The sequence below is a fragment of the Crinia signifera genome, chromosome 19, assembly GCF_055691185.1.
Source record: "Crinia signifera chromosome 19, ASM5569118v1, whole genome shotgun sequence".
NCBI classification, from domain to species: Eukaryota; Metazoa; Chordata; class Amphibia; order Anura; family Myobatrachidae; genus Crinia; species Crinia signifera.
The window spans coordinates 86,521,056-86,544,100 of NC_139226.1; the positions used below are offsets into that span (position 1 = coordinate 86,521,056).

At 45.3% G+C, this 23,045-nt stretch overlaps 1 protein-coding gene across 3 annotated transcripts in view; it reads right to left on the reverse strand.

Moving 5' to 3' along the window:
* Positions 1–23,045, reverse strand: part of LOC146042702 (PR domain zinc finger protein 10-like) — a 44,858-nt gene that overhangs the window by 16,055 nt on the left and 5,758 nt on the right. For 2 of the 3 annotated variants that reach the window (XM_083162867.1, XM_083162868.1), the window contains exons 2-10: positions 9,792–9,975; positions 8,678–8,869; positions 8,473–8,532; positions 7,115–7,222; positions 5,524–5,767; positions 3,730–3,971; positions 3,287–3,490; positions 2,940–3,012; positions 1,934–2,051 (exon numbers count right to left, since the gene is read on the reverse strand). In XM_083162867.1, coding sequence (XP_083018993.1) covers positions 1,934–2,051; positions 2,940–3,012; positions 3,287–3,490; positions 3,730–3,971; positions 5,524–5,767; positions 7,115–7,222; positions 8,473–8,532; positions 8,678–8,869; positions 9,792–9,860 — 1,310 coding nt within the window. In that variant the 5' untranslated portion in view covers positions 9,861–9,975. The remainder of the gene's footprint in view (positions 1–1,933; positions 2,052–2,939; positions 3,013–3,286; positions 3,491–3,729; positions 3,972–5,523; positions 5,768–7,114; positions 7,223–8,472; positions 8,533–8,677; positions 8,870–9,791; positions 9,976–23,045) is intronic. The other variant, XM_083162869.1, reaches the window with a different exon arrangement.

Below are 23,045 nucleotides of genomic sequence, written 5' to 3' on the forward strand. Positions count from 1 at the left end.
GGCCTCTGCTCCAGGAGACACCAGCAGACGCTCCCTTCCCTGCAGGCCCACACCCGGGCCCCTGCTTCACCTAGGAGATGAGGCCTCTGCCCCTGGATGTCTCACCAGCAGTTACCACCCCCCCAGCTAAATTGGAAGTGATCAGGCCTGCAGGCCCCAGCCGCTGACCCCCGCACATGCGGGAGCCCTCTATTCTGTGGCGGCGGCCCTCACCCCCACCCCCAGGGAGGAGGTACGAAAAGACTATCGGGGCAGCAGCATGGAACTCAGCACAGGGAGGGTCCAACTCCAGCCCCAGTCCTCACTGACTCTCCCCAGGCATAAGTGACTCTCCCTCCCCCCTTCCCCCCTCCACCAGAACCGCAAATGGCTGCCTCGGATCTGTGCCCTCAGCCATATGTAACCTCGTCCCTTGTGTGAACTGTACGGTCTCTGCTATAACTGTGATGTCTCTGCTCATACGGCTAACTTCCAGGCTGCTGCAGCGACCAGTGACGCTGCTGATGGCTGCCTAGGCGCTGTGCAGCCTAGTGGGTATATGTTCTCTGTGTGCCAGTATACTGTCCCTGCTTATATGGTCACCTACCTGGCTGCTGAAGCGACCAGTGGCGCCACGGATGGCTGCCTAGGCGCTGTGCAGCTCGGCGGGTATGTGTTCTTTGTGTGATACTGTTCTGTCCCTGCTTATACTGCTACCTACCTGACTGCTGCAGCGACCAGTGGCGCCGCTGATGGCTGCCTTGGTGCTGTGCTGCTCGGCGGGTATGTGTTCCCTGCATGTAATGTATGTAATGCCCCCTCATCCCTGCTCGATGCTGCACTGTATAGCCACAAAAAATTGCTAGTGTGCGCAAGCACACATGGCCAATAAAGTTCATTCTATTCTATTTTATTGAGCCACTCTGGGGAGATCTCAAACGTGCAGTCCATGCAAGACAGCCAAATAATTTACAGGAACTTTTTGCCAAGACAAATGGGCAGCTTTACCATCTGAGAAAATAAAGAGCCTCATCCACAACTACCAAAAGACTTCAAGCTGTCATTGATGTCAATATACAGGGGGCAATACACGGTATTAAGAACTGGGGTATGTAAACTTTTGATCAGGGTCATTTGGGTAGTTTCTGTTGTCATTATGATTTAAAAAGGGTAAACACAGTTTGACAATAAATGGCTTCACCCAACCACTAACCATGAGTGAAAGAAAAGTTTGGGAGTTATCACTCATATTGTCTGACAAATGACCAGAAAATCTAATTCTGCTAGGGTATGTAAACTTATGAGCACAACTGTACAATGGGGGTGGAAATCGCTGCTACTTACTTGGAAGCGGCAGCAATACACAGATAAAATAATGCAGTAAGGGGTGCCTGGCATAAGTAGAAACTTCCTGTATGCATGAGTGATTCGCTTCACCTGTGACACCATCGGCTGAAAATTGTCAATCAACTGGTGCCATACTATGGTCCTAAATATTCATGTACAGAGAGCCAGCACAGAGCACCAGACCTCCACACCCACTGTACAGAGAGCACCAGGCCTCCATGCCAACTGTACAGAGAGCAACAGGCCGCCACACACACACACACTCGGCCTTATTCTACTTCGCTCTTTCTTACACAATCCTTCTTAGATGGACAAAACCATGTGCACTGCAGGTGGGGCAGATGTTACTTGTGCACAGAGAATTAGATTTGGGTGGGGTTTTACTTCAAAGTGATATCTATATTGCAGTGTAAAAATAAAGCAGCCAGTATTTACCCTGCACAGAAACAATATAACTCACACAATTCCAATTCTCTCTGTACATTTTACATCTGCCTCCCTGCAGTGCACATGGTTTTGTCCCTCTAAGAAGGATTTTGTCAGAAAGAGTGAACTAGAATAAGGTCCACTGCACAGAGAGCCAGCAAGGAGTAAGAGCCTTCTTTACCTGCTGAAGAAGTCCAGTTTCTCATCATGGGAATTTAAGTGCTGCTGTAGCTGTTCAGAGCTCATGAAGCGGCGGTTACATTCATAACACGGCCAATTCTTCTCCTGCTCCCTCAGAACTACGGATAAAAAATGCACTTTGTTACCAAGAAAATACAAAGTGCCCAACATATGACAAATACAAAGTGTTTGTTAACAAATGCTACATATGAGGCCATCACACAAGACAATAGTAATTGAGACAGTGGCCAAAAAATTGGACCTTCCAATAGACTCACTGCCGTATAGTCAGTCACGGTCATAATGGTTGACCTTATCGGTCAAATCTGGGAAGCATTTCTATATCTGGCACAAGATGCTAGACCAATTGGGATCCTAAAAGAAGGGCCGCAGAGATTAAGATCAATTTCAAGTCCTGAATTTATGCAACTAATGACTTATGGATGTTATTAGCCAAACCACGATGGGAAGGTATCGTTTCTACCCACCAATGCTGCCAGGCCTAGCCACTTTTCTTACTTTTGTTCCACAATAACAGCAAGGGTTTGCATTTTAGAGGACAATCTTCTACTCCTCAAGATCAATTAAGAAGTAAATAAACTTGGTCAACTAAAGCAGGTCGCAGGAAATAGAGCAGTTTTTTGGTCAAACCCCTCATTTCAGTCCAAGGTAGTATCCAGATTACACTCAAATCAGGGAAGGGTGATCTCAAATTTAGGCTAATGTTGGCCCCCAAAGAGGAGAGATTTCTGCTCTTTTGATGTAGACAGGACCTCAGAGGACCCATGTTGAGAGGACTTTTGAAGCTTTGAAAATGGATAACCTTTTAGATCTTCCGATTAATAAAAGAATGTCTGGACTAAGGTTTTACAGATTCAATGCTTCTGATGCTACTTCTGGAAGGTGAAACATTTAAATGCCTAAACACCAATGGCTCATGGTTCCAATTGCTAATTTATGGCTATGAAGAAAAGAATGTAACATAGCAATATCCCAGCAGGTCTTACCCTTTCTTTCCTCCTGCGATATATTGTGGATCTTCTGATTGACAAATTCCGCATAGGAAGCCGCAAACCAAACCTGCAGATACAACAGGCAAATGACTGATTAATTCCTATGTGACTGGTCAGGCTACAAATCTGCATTCTCTACTGTGGGGTCATATTCCCAGTACAACAACCCTTTCACTGTGAAGCTACACATGCCCATCACTTTGATTTGTGTTGAATATTAAATAGTGGCACAATGCCAGCTGTTAATTGGATAATTTCATGCTCTCCGGTCCTGTCCGAGCTGCCACCCCCAGATTTCCCATGCTTCTAGTTTAATGGTTAGATAAGGTGAAGTTCCGCACCCTGAGCTCCTGCTTGGGTTCAATATTCTTAATGGTGGTATAGTAGATGTGTTGGCCATACTGATAGGCCACCAAGTTCTGCTCCAAGTGATTCTGGGCTGGCCGTACAAACATCATCCAGTTACAGAGACTCTCCTCCGATAGATCAAACCACAGGTCTTCCTGAAAGGTGTCCTGGGATTCCAAGGTATTATTCAACAGCACCTAGAAAGAAAAATTACCCTGTTGTGACAAGATTCCTTGGTCCCCTTCACCCAAAGTAATCCTAAACCCACTCATTTATTCTCATTCATCATTCTCCTTCCCCACAATAAGTCCTCCTCCCACAGATTTCTGTACCTTCACTGTACCAAGCTCCTTAGTGACCTGCCCAAGCCAAGAGCTCTCATATTCCACACTTCATCCTTGTAACTGCCGCCCCCTCCAATTGTGTGCTCACCAACCTGCAAATGAATGTAGCAATCCTTCAGCTCTGACTTTTTAACTAGCGGTCCTTCCAGAGGCCCGAACTGGGTGCGTTTGGGAATCCGGCGCTTGGAGTAAACCCCTCCGAGGAACCGGTCGATATACAAGACAAGGGGCAAACTGGCTCGTGCTCGGGTTAGAACAGGACGGTTTGGAATTGGATGGAGGGCTCCATGTTTAGGGCACACCGAGGGGTGAGCATTATTGCATTCCTCGCACCCTGCAATACAGAGATAAAGCGGTTACATAGACACCAACCGCATCACAAACACAGAATGAATAGGTCACTGGCTACCTGCTTTATAAATGAATCAGACATTTAGAACTTGGAGAGGTTATAAATAACTTGTGCTCTGCCACACACGTTAAGTGTAACCGCATGCAAACATCAGATCACCTAATTATAGTCATAGTATGACAAAATACCGGAGTATCTTCTAGATGCTTGGACAGATTTGCTGCCTGTAATTGTCTGCTGAAAAATAGTGCCGGAGCCTTAATAACGGAACTTTGGCCGTATTGGCGGACTGCAGGAAATATGTAGGGGGATCAGGGTCACGTGAACATACCAGGAAAAAGGGACTCCTACTTACTGTAACTCAGAGGTCCTCAGACTATTTTGCTCTGGGACCCCATCAGACAATACAAATAATGACAGGACCCCAGCAAGTTACTGCAGAAGGTCATCACGTCACATGTGTAGTCAGCAGACAGCACATACATGGCAGCATTGTGGAGCCACAAAATGATATGAGGAGTCTAAAATAACAGACAATTCAAAAGACTCCTTGAATCACTGACTTATCTTCGAAAAGTCATCAGCCTGATGATCAGCAACATGGAGCCGCGACCCAATGCTGAGAAGGTCGGGACCCACAGTTTGAGAAGCGCTGCTGTAACTACAATTCAGCATATGTTCCTCATAAAGCAACACCAAAGTTAATATTACTATGAGCCAGTCTGGTAGGGTGCTTTTCATACATCAGCAGATTATAGAGCTCCCTGCAGAGCTCAAACCCACTGAACTCAATCTTACGGCCGGTCTGACCATTGCCCCATTCCTGCAGTCACCCTGTATATGCTGCCTGTGCACATACTGTATAGCTCATGTGATAATCAATAAAAACGTATGGAAAGCACTGATAATCGTGTTGCAAATGTAATTAATCAAAACGCTAAATAAAGGGTTTGCCCGCCTGTACTGCTCTGAGGGAGTACACAGTACAAAATTGTATTCCACACAATCCTTATCAGTATGATAAAGGAAAACCAATAAAAACTTAAGCCCAACAAACTATAAAACAAAAAGTTTAATAGAATATTCTGATAACAGTACAGATCTGAAGCATTAACCAACCTGGTCAGGAATTGCTTATACTCTGCTTCCTTTAGCACAGCGGTCCCCAAACTGTGTGATGAGGTACCCTGCGGTGCCTTAGGACACTTGTAGGGGTGCCTTGGAATGGTGGTCTAGGACCAATGTATTCATATTATTTATGGTGAATGCAATAGGCAAAACCAGTGCTTGTGGCTGCCAATTATAAAACTATTTAGACACAGAAGCAAACCTGGGGCCAAATGTAATATGGTGAGTTTCAGAAAGAGAGAGATTTCGGGAGAGTTTTCCCATGTTTTTTAAAGCAGCAATCAATAACATGGCAAAAATCAACCTGGTTTTGCAGTGTAATTGATTGCTGCTTTAAAAAAAAAAAAAAAAAAAAAAAAAAAAAAAAAAATCGGAATTTAATCAAAACACCACCTACAGAACTCACATAAGTCATTAGGATCAAAAGGTCGTGGTGGATCTGGTTCCCATTCAGCTCCATCTGAGTCCTCGCCATCTTCCTCTTCTTCATCCTCGTCATCATCATCATCGTCGTCCTCATCATCGTCGTCATCTTCCTCCTCATCATCATCGTCGTCCTTAGCTTGTGAATGAGCATTTGGGCCCTGCAGAGTTGCCATGTCTGTCTGGTTCTCCACACCCTCCACAGGAGGCAAGCCCCTTTCATGCACCTGAATGAATGACAGTGATGCCTGAATGCCAAACCAGGAGAAGAACACCTTCCATAACTGAGACGCTAGTTTATTTAGGTAAGGTAAGGTAAGTCACAGGCAAGTGACACGTCCCAATAAATAGGTGGAAAATAATGGAAGGGTGTGGGGAGCTAAAGAGGGGGCTATGACGATCCTGGGGATAATACGTATATAAAAAAAGACAGCTTAAAGAAAACAAAAAATGTAACCCCTTGAGTGCCAACTTTGTTGTAAGAGATGAGCAAAATATCTGCTAAAAAAAGTTCAACTCCTAGCCAAAGATCTGGAGGCCTACTAGCAACAGAACAAGAGGCCTGCCGGCCATAGAACACTACTGCATGGATTTGTATTTAGTAAACTATATGGATAAATGTTTACAAGTTCCATTACACAGACAGGAACTATCGCCCAGATTTATCTGACTCTGCTTCAGCTTCCCACACCAATACATTACATATAGATAATGGACATCATTATGTCCATTTGCAATTTCATATAAGGCTGTATATCAATGCACTCCTGTAATTATTGTGCAGGATGACCACTCTATGATTGTCATTAGAAGAAAACCGTTTGTAATTTAATATTAATGTACTAGTATCCAGTTGCCACCCACACTTAAGCGTTATACAGCAATAATAAAATGGGAATTTGAACATTCATCTATTACAGAGGTTACCTCTGCTTTCCGTTATTATATAAAGGCACATGGCTACTGACTTATCCTGTACATAAACCACATGTACAGGCTGGAAGCAAAGGGAACATTTAGGATTGGTTTCACACTTGCTTTTTTTTGTTCTATAAATGAATATTTAATTTCACCTTTTAGCACGTAATACAGTTCTTAATAAAAGAATAAAAGACTTAAAATGGCCTATTCAGCATCATGGGGAGCAGGCAGAACCTGGTGTTTGTGGCTGTATTGTTTGTCCTACACAAAGAGACAGAGCGTAAGCTGCGTGCTCGGGGCATAACGAGATGCTGGTTGCTGCTCTGGCTGCAAGTTGAGCGTGGGATCAAAGAAAAAAGGATTCAATAGTAAAGAGCTGCTGCCCCAGGAGAAAACCTTTACGCAAACGATGGTCACTCCTACCGCTCTTTACATCGTTCTCAGCCCTACATGCCAACCTCATCAGTCACCACATGCAGCCAGAGCTTTTATAATATACTGATGACGGTGGCAAGAGAGTAGGTATGGCTGTATGAGAGTAATCCGAGCAGCATTGGTACTATGTGTCGCAAGTAATCGTAGGGCATCCGGTGATCGTCATGTTGCATGGCTCGCACTCCTATAACAAGATAAGCAACACACTGTATGGTTACCTGTGACACTGGCTCCAATGACATGGGCTGGGTAGAATCGGGAACGCTGCTGAGCACAGCTAGGTTAGCAGCATTCATGCTCTGGGCCGCAGGCAGCAATACGGTTACCTGTGATACAAGAGAAGGCGTAAGAGTCACAAGTCACCTGGAAAGGGGGGGGGGGGGGCTCTGGTGTTGTCGGGGTAAATTACAGTCCAGGGACCCATAGCAACTACTTCGCTCTGACTTTGAGCAACGAAGACTGGTAATTGCAGGTATCCCATTGGTTACTATATTGTGGAGAGGCCACTTCTGGGTAGGGATGACCATCGAGGATTATAGATCAACGATTGTTTATGGCAGATTTCGATTAGTTTTGCCATCGATGGGGGGGGGGGGGGGGGGGGGAACTTAAATGTCAAGCTTAAATGAAGCATAGTTTCATTTTTTATCCCCCCCCCCCCCCAAGGTGAAATGACATAGGTCCACCCCCAACACCCGCCCCCGTATTTTGATTGGTCTGTGGGCCAATCAAAGAAAATGGATGACCATCGATACGTAAAAACATTTATGGTCATCCATTGAATAGTGCTACACTATCTATGGCCAGTTGCACTTTTGCCATCGATGGCAAAGGCCATCCCTACTTCTGGGATGAAAGGGTATGCTGTCATTAGGGTACAGTCAAAAGGGTGACCAGAATTTGTCAACAGGTCATCACATATAAAAGGTCAACATGGGTTGTTCATACTTTACCATCCCAGTAGATATAGCCAGAGAATAATGTGCCGCGAGGCACTGTGCCCAAAGCATAGCGAGTGCAGCAATCCATGCGAGGGGACATGGTACACTAATACAGCGTCCATATCGACATTGACACCCCAAAAAAAAAAAAAACACATGTTGACCTTTTCCCACTTCGACCATTTCTCATGTCACCCTATTTAAGGTGTCGACCAATAGTCGTCAACTTAGACACGGTCAATCAACCAATCCACACCCGGATGCAACAGCATCAGAGCTCAGCGGCCATGCGGTATGCCGAGTGGTTTTATGTAAGGGCAATCATGTACAAGGCACTTGGCATGGTCATTGAACGGACGCTATTACATCCGGCCCCTAGAGTCAGACATAACGGCTTCTCAGACATTATTGCTGCAACAAGAAAGTAACATGTAACAAGCAGTAGGGCAGGGATGAGGAACCTTTGGCCCTCCAGCTGTTGCTGAACTATGCCAGCATACACCGATACAGTTCTGCTATTTGGCCATGCTAAAACTGTAGCAAAGCATTCTGAGATGTGTAGTTCAACAACAGCTGGAGGGAAATGCGCATCCCGCAGTCACAGCAAACCAGCGCTAGCAATAAAGGACTGGTACCTGTTGGGTTGTGGCATCCTGCTGAACATAGGCCACCTGGGGCTGGTCTGTGAACAGAGTCTAGAAGAGATCAGATCACCAAGACGTTGATATAGGCAAACAAACATCATTAATAGCATTAGAATAAACCTGTATATTGCAACATAAAAACAAATCTTAATACAACAGCACTAATCACACAAGGGAATAATCATGCCACATCTACCTGCTGAAACTCTTGGCGTGCCCATACCTGTGACCCATCCACAGGGTGGATGTACACCAGGGTGTGTTCGGAAGCATCCACCGACGTGAACGAAGAAGCGTCTGCCGTGTACACCACCTGCTGTGAGGGGCGGTCCTGGTCATCACTATACACAATCTGTGCCACAGTGCCCCCATCTGGAACAAAATGCACCTGCAGGCGGAAGCGCAGGAAGATTTTATAGAACAAGCGTCCTTTAATTCCAATAAGTTATGTATCTTATTGCAGATGAAAGGCTCATATCTCACACTCGGAACAGTTACAGAAATATCATCTCTTAAACAGTAAAATCATCTTGAATTATGAACCAAGGAGGTCATTCTAGTTGGCTCAGTAAACAGAGCTAGCTCGCTTCTTAGTAAGCCTTCTAACCCCACTGACGGACATAAAATGCACACCCCCACCACCCGAATGTACGCACAGCACTGCGAATAAATTATTTGCATATACATCCATTCGCAGGCTAGAATGCAGGCCCAAAATCATTCGATGGTCGCCGAGCATCAAATGATTTCTACAGTTCTCATAAATTTAAGTTAGTCTCTGATGACTTAGATTTGCGGCATCCTGCTTTAAGAACTGGGCGGGCAGCTGACGTCAGGTTCAGTCATCAGCCCACGTAACTGCCCACGTTCGCATGTGGACGCCAAGTGTTTTTGTGGGTACGTCCAAGAATTGCAGGACGTTCGCATACGAACACCTCCAACCCCTCCTGTGCGAGCGCCACAGAGACTATGCAAGTCTTCAAAGGTGCCCGCACTGCAGGCCTGCATATGCGAATAAGCGCAGTGCTAAAACATCGGTCCCTGGTGCGACCACACCAGGGACCCGACAAACCAGAATGACCTCCCAAATGTGAACAAGGTAACCTAAAATGTGGAGGATATGGGCAAAGGGAAAAATATAGGACTATCGTACAATTGGTAAATACCAAAGTTTCATACAAGCCTGACTCCTATTCAGTAAAGGAGTGAGGATGCAAGTAATTTCCGCATCGTTAGCTGTTACTGAAGCAAAATGGTTAGCAAATTGGTTAGACAGTGTTAGTAGATATGCAACAATCAGGTAGCTTTACCTGTGCTGTGCTAGGCTGCTGATCCCCAGCAGGTGGCCACACATGTGCATCTTCCTGTTTGGAGTCCATTCTCTTTAAGGCTCTGGGCTAAAGACCGCTCTTTGGTACAAAAGCTTAGTCGGAAGATCTCATCTGTCCACAGTGTCTAAACTCAAGCACGGTGTGGTTTCTCTGGGCAACATGGCTGTAAAGAACACATATTGATTGATTAGGGTTTAGCTTTCAGTATGCAAGACCGAACAAACCTACAGTAGGTAGGAAGAAACCAGCCAGACACAATGGAAACCAGAATGAAGCGGCGTGAGGTAGGGTCACATTCATTGCCGTAGGTTGGGTTCCAGACCCCTGCTGTAACAGCAGAACATGGCCTATTATTCATAAAGGGTAGGGTCCCCTTTATAAAAAATGTTGAACCCATTGTATGACCTACTACACTATAAGGTCTTTTTCTGTATTTTTCTCATTGCATGTACGAGAAAAAAGGTTGTTTTCTTCCGTCTATATAGCCCGCCAGCTTTCCAATACTGAAACCTCACACATGTATAATTGTCAAATGGATTAACATAGTTGGCGCAACCACAGGTGGTTTTAATCTGTCTTTTTCTTGTATTCTTTGGATGTGTTTGGTGACATATCTTGTATTTCCACCAACGGCGCAGTGTTGCCTGTTATTTTTCTGTTTTGTATGTTGAGCATATCAGTCTGAAGGTGAAAACAAAAATGCTGAAAGAATCAATGCTAAAAAAAAAAATTGATTGCCATATTAGTGATACACCAAATAGTGGGGCCCTACTATTCTGCTTTATTTATATGGCGCCACCAGGGTTCTGCAGTGCCCAGTTACAGAGTACACATAATCAAACTGGAAAACAGCAACTTACAGTTGAAGACAATACAGGACGAATACAGGGTAAATGATTATGGGAACATCAGCCGATTGCTGCAACATAAGTGTCCAGGTGGCAGCAAATAGCATGCAAGTAAGGATAAGCACATGAGGTAAGAGGTCCCTGCTCGTGAGAGTATACATTCTAAAGAGGGGGCAGACAGACAGGGGATACCAGTTAGGAGGAGATTGCCGTAGTCCAGCCTGGATATGATCATTGAGTGCATAAAGGCCTTACCGATATAACTTATAAAAAAATGCAGATTGTACAAGGCCCCATACACTACTGCAACTTTTCTGAGCCTCAAGTCGCATTCCATTTCCCTTGAACCTCCCCAGCAGTCCTTCCATTCAATTTTGTACTTTATGTGCTAATTTTGCATGCGATTTTGCTGATGGGCTATATGCTGATGGGCTATATAAAGCAAATAGATTGCAGGTGATAAAAGCAGCAACAATGTGCACCCAATGCCTGCAATTCTGATTAATACTACATGTGCAGCAGGTCCGATCTCAGACCCCGACCTGATGCGCAAGGGACCGAATATTAAACACGTGCGATATTGCAACTTTTCATCTGATTTCTCAGCCCGATCTATCAAAATCGGATGAAAAGTGGCCAAATAGCACCTTGATCATAAACATAGAGTTACATAGTAGGTGAGGCTGAAGAAAGACTTGCGTCCATCTAGTTCAACCTATGTTTATAGTATCTTATCCCTTGTTCTATAGTATGTTCCGATATTTTAAAGACAGATTTTTTTACTTATTCGTACCCATGGATGTTTTTAACCAATAAAGGTTTATCCAACCTCATTTTAAACATATTTATAGTGTCTGCCGACACCACTTCTCCAGGAAGAGAGTTCCAAAGTGTAACTGTTCTGACTGTAAAGAAATTTGTTCTTCTAGATCAGGGGTGTCAAACTCAAATTCATCAGGGGCCGCATCAGCAGTTTGGTCACCCTCAAAAGGCCGGTTGTATCTGTAGGTCCCCCTGTATAATTATAATGCCATGACACCACAGGCTGCTCCCCCTGTATAATAATAATAATGTCATGACACCACAGACTGCTCCCCCTGTATAATATAATAAAAGTAATGCCATGACACATAAATGATTATACAGGAGGAGCAGCCTGTGGTGTCATGGCATTATTGTTATACACGGGGACACCTCAGGAAACAGCAGATATATATATTTTTTTTATTGTGAGTGTGATCCTCATCCTCACTTACGGTTTCTCCATCTGTCCTGCAGCGGCTTCCAGCTTTTCTTCACTGCTTGCTGCGGCCACACTGTCCCCGACTCCCGGTCCAGCTTCCCTGCCTGCTCCTACTTCTCTACAGACGCATGGGTGGGCAGCGTCATCGTCATGACGTCCCCACCCAGTGTCTTTCACTGCCAGGCATCAGAGGGAACAGGCGGCCGGGCCCTCCTCCACATACATATGTGCCTACAGGAACATGGCCACCGACAGTGGAGGAACAGGTAAGGCAGACGTGGACGCAGCACACCTGTTTTAGACACACTGCCCCTGCGTGCTATCTCCTCGCGTGGGCCACATGATGATGTCTGGCGGGCCGGATTTGGCCCGCGGGCCTTGTGTTTGACACCCGTGTTCTAGATCAACAAAATCGTTTTTCTTCTAATCTAAACTCGTGCCCTAGATTCCTGTCTAGCAGAAAAAAGGGTGTTTGACAGTGCCCACTCATCTAGATTGTCAAGATCATTTTGAAGCGTGGTGACATTTTCTGATGATTTAATAACTCTGCTCAGTTTTGTATTGTCCGCAAAGATGGATACATTGCGGAGTAACCTTATCCCAATATCCTTAATAAAAATGTTAAATAAAATGGGCCCTAGAACCGAACCCTGAAGCACCTCACTTAGTACTCAGTAGCACACGCAGGGGTGGGGGGGGTTTCTGAGTACCCAGAAACCCCCCCAGGAGTCTAAGGGTCCCCTCTTTCTATGGGTACAAGAATTTTAAAAATCGGCCCTTGGGAACCGGAGATATCTGACTTCAAAACAGTGGTCCCCATCCAAGCCTGTTAATTGCTCTTCCCGGTCAGATATTTCAGGTTCTGTCTGACTTATAGTTTCTCTGAGGGTATATTCCAAAATCTGGGACTCTCCCCCTTTGATGGACACTAGTAGCTTGTCTCTACTGTTCCCAGAACCAGAGATATCGGCCTTCCAGCAGCTGGTTACTGCTCCAGCTCCACACACCTGGTATGTAGTTTTATATTCTCATTGGCAGATTGCTCTGCCTCTTGAACTCTGATCCCCTAGTCCCCAATACCATTTGGTAGGTGGGATTCTCTAGATTTTAATTCCATTAAAATCTAAGAAATGTATTTCCAGTAACTGGAGATATCTGCAGTCAAGCAAGCTGTCCTCCCACCAGAAAATTATGAATAATAAGCCCACTCCACTATACACCCCTTCTCTGCGTATTAAACATCCTTTACCACCCTGGAAGTTATGTATCAGGGCCCCTTCATTCAGCCCAATGCCTGCTTCTACCACCCCATCTCCCACCATATGTGCAGTAAAGGGGTAATTAGTGGAAATTACTGATCCAGGCCCTACATGCTGAGCGGTTGATATAATACCCCCTACCACCTGCGGGACATCAAAGCTTCCCCAACCTCTACAGGATCGGTAGGGGCCCCTAAGTCTTAATCTCCGTGCTTTGCTCCGGCCCTTTTAGAAACCCCCTTTTGAAAATCCTGCGTTTGGTACTGGTGTCATATTCGATACGGCACTGTTCACGACCACTCTTTGTTCTCTATTACACAGCCAGTTCCCTACCCATCTACAGATATTTGCCCCTAATCCCATGTCCTCCATTTTATTTATCAACCTCTTGTGTGGTATGGTGTCGAAGGCTTTAGCAAATTCTAGGAAAATCACATCTACAGCATTTCCATTATCAAGGTTTTTACTAACCTCTTCATAGAAACCAAGTAGATTAGTTTGGCATGAACGATTTTTCACGAACCCATGCTGGTTATTACGGAGTAAACTATGAAGGTCTAAATATTGCTGGATACCATCTCTTAAAAATCCTTCAAATAGTTTAACATCAATAGTGGGTAAACTAACAGGTCTGTAATTAGCTGGATCCTCTTGTTTTCCCTTTTTTGAATAATGGCACTACCTCTGCTATTCTCCAGTCTTTTGGTACCTTTCCTGATGATAGTGAATTATCAAATATCTAATGTAGAGGGGAAGCTAATTCCATTAGTACCCTAGGATGAATCCCATCTGGCCCAGGTGTTATAACATGTTATAGTAACCATGGTGCGAGAAGTGGGATCTACTCTGCCTTTTCTGTAATTTTTCCCCGATTCTCTTTTCCAACACAAATATGACAAATGGGTACTTGTTTAGTTTTACGGCAGGCGATATATCGTATGCGGTTCGATGCAATTTTTTTAACCTGTTCATAACCCCACTATCCACTATGCATGGAGTTGATTTTACATAGTGTGGCGAGCCCGAAGCGTGGCGAGACCAGCGAGGGGACGGGGATTACTGCACTCGCCACACTATATAAAATAAACTCCATGCGTAGTGGATAGTGGGGTTATGAACAGGTAAAAAAAAATCGCAATCGGATCGCATCCGATATATCAGCCGCCGTGAAACTAAAAAAGTACCGATAAATGCAAGGAAAGCACAGAAGCCGCAGGGAAAAAAAATAAAAATAAAGAAACAACCAGGTGAGATTTATACTTTAGCGACAATTTACTTTTAGAGTCCCCTGAAATTCATTCAGTATGCAAAACTAAATGCACATGAGGGGTGATTTATAATTTCCCTTTAGAATCTGTAAGGAACAGCCAGTACAACGATAGATCACTTTTTTTTTTTTAAAGGCAAACATAAATCATTGCAATTCCCACTGTAGGTAGCAAATGGTTACAGGAATACTGGAGTAGGGATGGCTGTCAGTCAGCACTTCCTTCCATCATGGTAGCTGGCATGTACTGCAACACAAATCTTCTTTGTTTGGGAAACAGAGAGTGCTAGGCTGCTACACCGTCATGGTTGATCTTGCCTCACTGTGAGCCAGCTCACGTTTTATTAGCACATGATGAAATGACTGCGTGCCATAATAATACAGGATCCTAACAAAGGACTGCTGCAGGCGCCAACCAACCTGAGGTCATGGTCAAGCCAGTGGTTGGAAGCACTAAGGTGCAGGGTGACCTGGTAGAGTCGGAGAGCACATTTCTATTATGATTAACAGTATGGTTATGTGTGGTACAGCTCAACAGGGGGGATTCTGTTTGACTCACTAAGCGCCAAAGATTTGCTGATTAGAGAGTTTTCTAACACCGCCTGCCGGACATACCCCGCTCCTAACATCCCCGCCGGTTTGCAAATGGATGGGGTTGATATGGTTGCCGACCATCTAATTATTTTTACCGTTTGCATTCTTGACTGACCTAGGCTTGCGGTGTCTGGGTCAGAGAACGGAGCCGACGGACAATATTCTATGACATCAGCCACACACCCCCCGAAAGGCAGGTGTCCACCTTTGTTCACATGGGGACCCCCTGCGTTTTTCTTGGCACACCCACCGTTTTGTAGGTAAGCCCAAGAAACATAGGGCGTTCGCATGAGACTGCTCCCTGCCCACCTCCATCCCACATCCCTGTGCGGATGCCACGGCGACTGTGCAAGTTGCCCGCACAGAAGCCCTGCACATTCGTTAACAATCATAAGGGTAACATGAAAAAGGCGGACAAGAGTTTTTCACATTCTTTGGATGTCATTGTCGACACCTGAGCACAGGCGGAGATTTAGCCTTTGTGGCATATCACAATGAGAGCAGGTGTCAGGAGTATGGCAAACAACGGCCTAATACAGCACAATAGCCCTATAGATTGTAAGCTTGCGAGCAGGGCCCTCATACCTTTGACTGTCTGTAAATACCCAGTTTGTTGTGTCTCCTATTGTAAAGTGCAACAGAATACGCTGCACTATATAAGATACTGTTAATAAACAGCCTGCAGAGAGTGAGCACACAACTATGTCATATATACCCTCTCCTGGACTACACACAATTATGTAGAGGAATAAGGTCATTGTGCCTTTAGGTATCATACAGCGCTGTGCTTATGCAAGGCGGCCATTCAGGTGCGATATTGTACATTAGCAGCTGCTTAGAAGGGACACAAATCACTCCCTGTATGTCTCACACACACACACAAGCTCCGGCAGTAAGTTATGAGCATAGCATATGAGAAGCAATAAGAAGAGAGAGCAGCCAATTCCTTCAGGAGCCTCCCACGCAGAAAGTGGCACTCGCACCTGCCTGACTAATTCATTACATGATGGGAAGGGAACAGAACTACTCAGCCATTCTCTGCATGATGGATTCCTTATAAAGGGGGCAGCAAACCATGAGCCTGCACTATGCACAATCATTTCTCCGGCTGCAGCGTGATGCCAGGAGCCCTGTTAGCGCCCACAGAGAAAGACAGGACCCCTGCTACTTAGTTCCATACAAGACAGAAAGAGAGAGCGCCTCCTATCAGCTGTCAGTATTGGGGACCCCACCACACACACCTACCCCCCCCCCCCACGTAATAGCACATATGTGCAGAGCGTTCTGGGTGCGGAGCGAGTGAATGTGCTCCACTAATCTGGGTCCATTTCGACAGGTGCCCTCACCTAAAAAAAAAAAAAAAAAAAAAGAACCAACCCTCATGGTTCCTGTCAACCTTTTCAATGTCAACATTTTGTCAATGTTGATCTTGTACCTGTTGACCTTTTGGAGTCAACCACAACACTGTCGACCCTTTGAGCGGAAGGACACGGTTAGATCAATGCGTTTCTTACGGCCCCCATACACCTGGGCAGTGGTTCTCAAAATGTGGGCCGTGACCTTCTCAGCATGGGGATGCGACTCCCATGTTGCTGACATCAGGCTGATCACTTATCTAATCTCAGTCAGTGATTCAAGGAGTCTGTAAAACAGTTGAGTTGTCTTATTTTTACTCCTCCCATCACTTTGTGCCTCCACAATGCTGCCATGCATGCCCTGTCTGCTGCCTACACATGTGATGTGATGACCTTCTGCAGTCACTTGCTGGGGTCCTGTCATTATTTTTATTGACTGATGGGGTCCCTGAGCTATATAGTTTGAGAACCTCTGCACTAGGGCAACTTCCTCGAGCGGAGAAGTCACCTTAGAACAGTGGTTCCCAACCCTAGTCCTCAAGGACCCCACACAGTGCACGTTTTCCAGGTCTCCACCCAGAATCACAAGTGCTATAATTAGCTCCACCTGTGGATCTTTAAAAATGTGCATAAATAATCTGTGCACCTGCTGGGTGACCTGGAAAACGTGTACTCTTGGGGGTACTTGAGGACCAGGGTTGGGAACCACTGCCTTAGAAGATCGCATGAGATAGATCGAATGTGATCCTTTTTGCATCAGATATAGATCGCATGCAATCGCAGCAACGCCTGCCCGGCTCTAGATGCAATCCGACAAATTGCTTCTGCAGCCATTGCGACTTGTGGGCTCTGGTGCGATGCGCATGGGACTATGCATCAGAACTGCCATCAATCACATGCAATTTAGATGCTTTTCATGCGATTGATCGCCACAATCGCATTAAAAGAGCCCAAATCGAATGTAATTCGCCTATTGTATGGCTAGCTTTACAAACATCTTCCATTTCACAAAACAGAGTTTGCATCCAGCAGGGGGCGCCACAAGTACAGGCCATACAGAACTCCATAAAGGGTTACCTGTCTATTAACCACCATCGTGACCATTATATACGGCCCGCATCAGCTAGTGTCACCAATGCCAACCAGGCACCAAAGTGTAAGTAAGGGCAGCTAATCAGGAATTCCAAGCCTGTACCAATAGGAATAGCTGCCTTTATTAACACGGATCACCAAGCCCTCAGCCTCCCTCAATTTACGGTACAGAACAAGCAGCTACAGGGTCATCAACAGATTGCCAGGACCAGCAAATACATTGGTATCCGTCTGTTCTTTGCTGGCAGGGTGCCTCATTTTCTGCATGGATCCTATGTAGTTGTAATTGCAGCTCTGTGCAGTAACCCTGAGATGCACATGGCGTGCGGCCCTGACAGACACTTGGGCGCAGGGAAACCATTGGTCACTTGCATCCACAGTAGGTTGAGTCGGCACTAGGTTCCTATTATGCTAGCGCCAGAAAGCCACCGCAGGCCTACAAAAGGATCTTAGTGCGTATACAGCCTGCTATGTGCCAGAAAATAAAGCATGGGTACACAGGGGGGTAAGAGGTACGGAGACTTCAGGAGAGGGTTTCAATGGCAGCGCTGCCCAGTATTTCTGTGCCGTGTGCAAATGCAGGGTCTTCCCCAGCAAAATACACAATACCAGAAACGCCTTTGCTCCCAACTCTATATCCAGGTCATTGGAACTTTAAAAAAGGAGACTGCGCCCCGTTACTTTCTTTCTAACAGAAGAAAATTTTGTGATCATCTGTGCACCCACGCTTTTGTGCTCCTGAAGGACTACCTCCCAGCCAAATCACCACAGGACCATGGCAGCTGTATGCTACGGTTATTAAAAGGCAAGGTGCATCCTTTCCGCACCCAAGGAGAACCACAGTGCATCCTTTCCGCCCCCAAGGAGAACCACAGTGCATCCTTTCCGCACCCAAGGAGAACCACAGTGCATCCTTTCCGCACCCAAGGAGAACCACAGTGCATCCTTTCCGCACCCAAGGAGAACCACAGTGCATCCTTTCCGCACCCAAGGAGAACCAAAGTCAGCACTGAAGAAACACCAAGTGATGGATGAAATTAGTTCTAGAACTAGATTATTCAGATCTTATCGCAGTACAAATTTGTTCTCAAAATGGCCAAAATGTGCACTGCAGGTGGGGCAGATGTAACATGTGCAGAGAGGGGTAATATTAGGTGGGGTGTTTTGAAACTGAAATCTAATTTGCAGTGTAAAAATAATGCAGCCAGTATTTACCCTGCAGAAAGAAAATAACTCACACAAATCTAACTCTCTATACATGTTATATCTGCACCCCACCCCCTGCAGTGCACATGGTTTTGCCCATTTTGAGAACAAATTTGTACTGGAATCAGATCTGAATAAGGGCCTATATACCAAAGATAAAATGTGCCATAAAGTGAAAGAACTGAAAAAATGGGGAAGATGTATTAATGTGATAAAAAAAAATCCATGTCGACATTTTGACTGTCGACCTAGCCATTGTCAACATAATTATTGTGTCGACCTTTAGTGGTCAACCCCATGGATGTCGACCTTATATGTGTCAACCCAACAACCGTATACCCTAACAACTTTGCAGGAGAGAAGAAGAAGAAAGAGGTCAGAGTCATGGGAAAATGGTTCCATCCCCATCAGAACACACCGGCCCACACAGCTGTCTCTGTAAAGACGTTATTGGCCGAGAAAAAGAATGCAGTGCTAGATCACCCTCCATTCTCTCCAGAGCTAGTACCATGTGCCTTCATTCCATTCCAGCTGATTGGCTGATACTCTCTCTCTCTCTCTCTTCCCTATTGCTCTCCAAGGCTTAGTACATCTGCCTGGTGGCAGGGAGTCCCCCAAAAAGCATCATACCTTACCGCTGTATATGGAATGATTTTTCTCATCTATTAATTCATGCTGGGACAGCTGATCAGGCAAATGGCAAAATGAGTAACGTTAGTGATAGATTAGAAATAGAATTCCTGCTACATAAAATGCACGGCTGCAATAAATACTGCAGACAGATGCAGCAAAACCGTTGGCACTGCAGTAGATTTGCAACTGGTAACCGTAACCTATATAGGATAAAACAACAGCAGCTGTGAATTACAGAATACGTGGAAAGGTTATTACCCCGAAAGAGAACAACAGGATTTCTGAGGCCATGTCCGAAATCAGGTGCAAGGAACCGTTCATTTCAGCAGTATTAAAGAACTATGGGTCGAATTCAGCTTTATTAGCAAAGCACAAAAGTGCGCAAATGGGCAAAGCCATTTTGCACTGCAGATGGGGCAGATGTAACTTGTGCAGAGAGATAAGAGCTGGTTACACATTTGACAACACCGCAAACGATAGGATGCAGTCAACAATTCCCCTTGAACTGCCAGGAACACCCTAACAAACGAAGTAGTGAATACACACTAAATGATAAAGGTTATCATTCAGTGGCCGCATCCAGGGGTATAGCTGCCTGTGACAATATAGTCAGGACTCACAGGTGACAGAGTACCGCTAACAACCCAAAGGAGCAAGCACCGTTAATTATGTTTTCGTACATGTACGCACTAGATCGTTAACAATGGTCTTATTGTGCATATTGTCTACTTTATCCTCTAGTGCAGTATTTTTTAACCACTGTGCCGTGGCACACTAGTGTGCCTTGAGCTGTTCTCAAGTGTGCCTCCATATCTAGATGCCCAAACTAGTTTACAGCCACCACCAGTTCAAGTGTTATTTACTGGTATCTTCTTTTCATTTAAAGGGACAATGTATATTTGTGTTACCAGTGGGGACCAGTGTGATTGTTTTTTATATGTGGGGCAATAGGTTTGTTTTTTTCCTGTGGGGGCCAATGTGTTTTGCCCTGTGGGGATCTCATGGTGTGCTTCGCCAATTTTAAAATTTATTTAGTGTGCCGTACGGTAAAAAGGTTGAAAATCACTGCTCTAGTGTGTATAATTTTTATATTTGGGTGTGATGTGTTCAAAGTGAAATCTGGTACTTGTGTATTATAGTGGCGCCCCCGATTCCCATCGCGCAATGTTTTAATCGCATCGCATGCCATGCACCTGATGCCATGCGACGCGATTTTTGCCCCCTATACGATGAAAGATTGTATAAGCACCATAATGGGTGCTTACAATGTTAAATGCACCCCCACGCCACCCCCCCCCCCCCCCACTATAAACGTGAACCCGAAGTGTGGCGAGCGCAGCAAGCCTGCGAGGGGCGGCGGTACGCGTCCTCCGACCTTTTCATACCCCCACTATCCACGTCGGGGTGGAGTTGAGAATAGAAAGTGTGGCGAGCGCAGCGAGCCACCGAGCCCGAAGCGTTGCGAGCCCCGCGGATACTTTCACAGGTATCGGAGTCCCCTCGCGGCCTTCACAGGTATCCACGTTCCCTCGCTGCGCTCGCCACACTTTCTATTCTCAACTCCACGCCGACGTGGATAGTGGGGGAATGAAAAGGTCGGAGGACGCGTACCGCTGCGCTCGCCACGCTTCGGGTTCACGTTTATAGTGGGGGGGTGCATTTAACATTGTAAGCACCCATTAGGGTGCTTATACAATGTTTAATCGCATCGCATTGTATGCCATATACAATGTCATACAATTTAAAAATTGTATGGCATTGTAAAATATCGCGCGATATCGCGTCACATACCATCATATGCCTTATGGTATGCGATGGGCGCCGCCAAAATACACAAGTACCTGAAATCTAAATTGCAGTGTGGGCTACATGCAAAAGCAGCCCGTATTTATACAATATAAACTTATTTGCTCCCCTTGCATTACATGGTTTGTTCCAGACACAAAATGACTTGCTTTACTAAATTTAGCCCTAGGTGCACAAGAGGCTTCTTGCACTTAGCAAAGGTCTCATCATCATCATCAAACTGCGGGTTTGAGGCTGTCAGACCGATCTCTTCATTCTCATCTTTCTGGAGCTCATTCAAACGAGATCCACTTAAACCTGCCCAATAATGACTGCGGTGATGTATTAAGCTATCCCTCTGCAATGATCTAGGAACTTGTGATAAGTGCAAAGTTATTATTTATAATTAACATGGCCTTCAGTACAATTCAAGGTGCCTAATAATAGCTCTGCATAAATGTGGGGCTCTGTTTCCGGAGTGAACCGCGTCCAGCTGTCTGGAGAGGCTGAATATTAGCGCACTGCTCAGTCTTGCTATTTAAAATGGCCGTCAGGAATCCAGCACCTAACCACTAGAGTGCAATAACTGTATTTTCACAGCTAATGGTTCTAGGACTACTGCTGCCTTACACACTAACAGGAAAGGAGGCTGCTGGGATATTGTCACAGCTGATGGTTCTAGGACTACTGCTGGGTTATGGTCATGAGTGCTCAAAATACATTCAATTTGTGCGGCAGTCGCTCATCTGCATATCAAAGCAATCCCTCTGAAGCAACACAGAACAGGGAGACGGGATGGAAGGTCGCATCGGGATAATCAGGGGCCCTGTAATCAATAATAGTAACCCAAATGTATGCTGGATATAGATTACTACCTATTGTTAAATTGGACCTATCATTACTGGGAGGGGGGGGCGGTTACTGGGGTTGTAATCAGCAGCGGCTGTAGCGCTGGCGATTCCCGGGGGATCGATCCAGCACATAGATTACATACCCATGATAACATGTACACACGTGCTTAGCAGCGTATCCGGTCAGCGGCATTTAGATCGACAATCACGTGGCTAGAAGCCTACATTTAGTTGACAGAGTCTAGACCTGGGGAAGCCAACTCCAGTCCTCGAGAGCTACAAACATTTAATGTTTTTCCAGATCTCCGTAAAGTAATTAGCTCCACCTGTGGATCTTTTAAAATGTGTTAGTGAGTAATGAGTGCACCTGTGCAGCAGCTAGGTTGACTGCAAATGATGAACTGCTGGTAGCTCTCGAGGACTGGAGTTGGCTACCACTGGACAGTAACGTAGGTGAGACAGAAGCGGGATCATGATCAGCAGTCACAAGTTTTTCATGATTTCTTTTTTGCTTTAGACCGACTTGGTTCATAGCGTGGGGACACGGTACACCTTTTGGTGTCAGTGTGAACACAGACACAAAAAAAAAAAAACACACATGAAAAACTCGTGTCAACCTAGTAATTGTTGATCAAGTCCTCATCGATCTAATGCTTGCAATTAAACTTTTGTTACCGTCTATCTAGATTCTGTCAACTAGTTTTAGGCATTTAACGAGATGCTTTAGACCAAGAGTGGTCAACCACGTGATTGTTGATCTAGACTCAACCGATTCGCTAAACCAGAAACCTTGGCAATCCCCCGTGAATGTCATGATGAGGGGCTGCAGACACCACTGCTTGTAGTTCTCTATTGAATGGATTGCCAATTTACAATATAGTGCAAAAAGAGGGTCATTCACAGCTTGATAGGTGGGTCTGGGTTTGTTCTCAGACACACAGAGTGAGTTGGGGCATAATCCCCATCTGATAACCTGGGTGTAATGTGTTTGGCAGGTCTGGCCCAGGTTTGTACCCTGCTGGGAACAACAGATAATCAACAGCACTTGAGAGCTTGGTTTACACCCCTGCTGGGAATAGGCTCCTGATACTGAATATGAG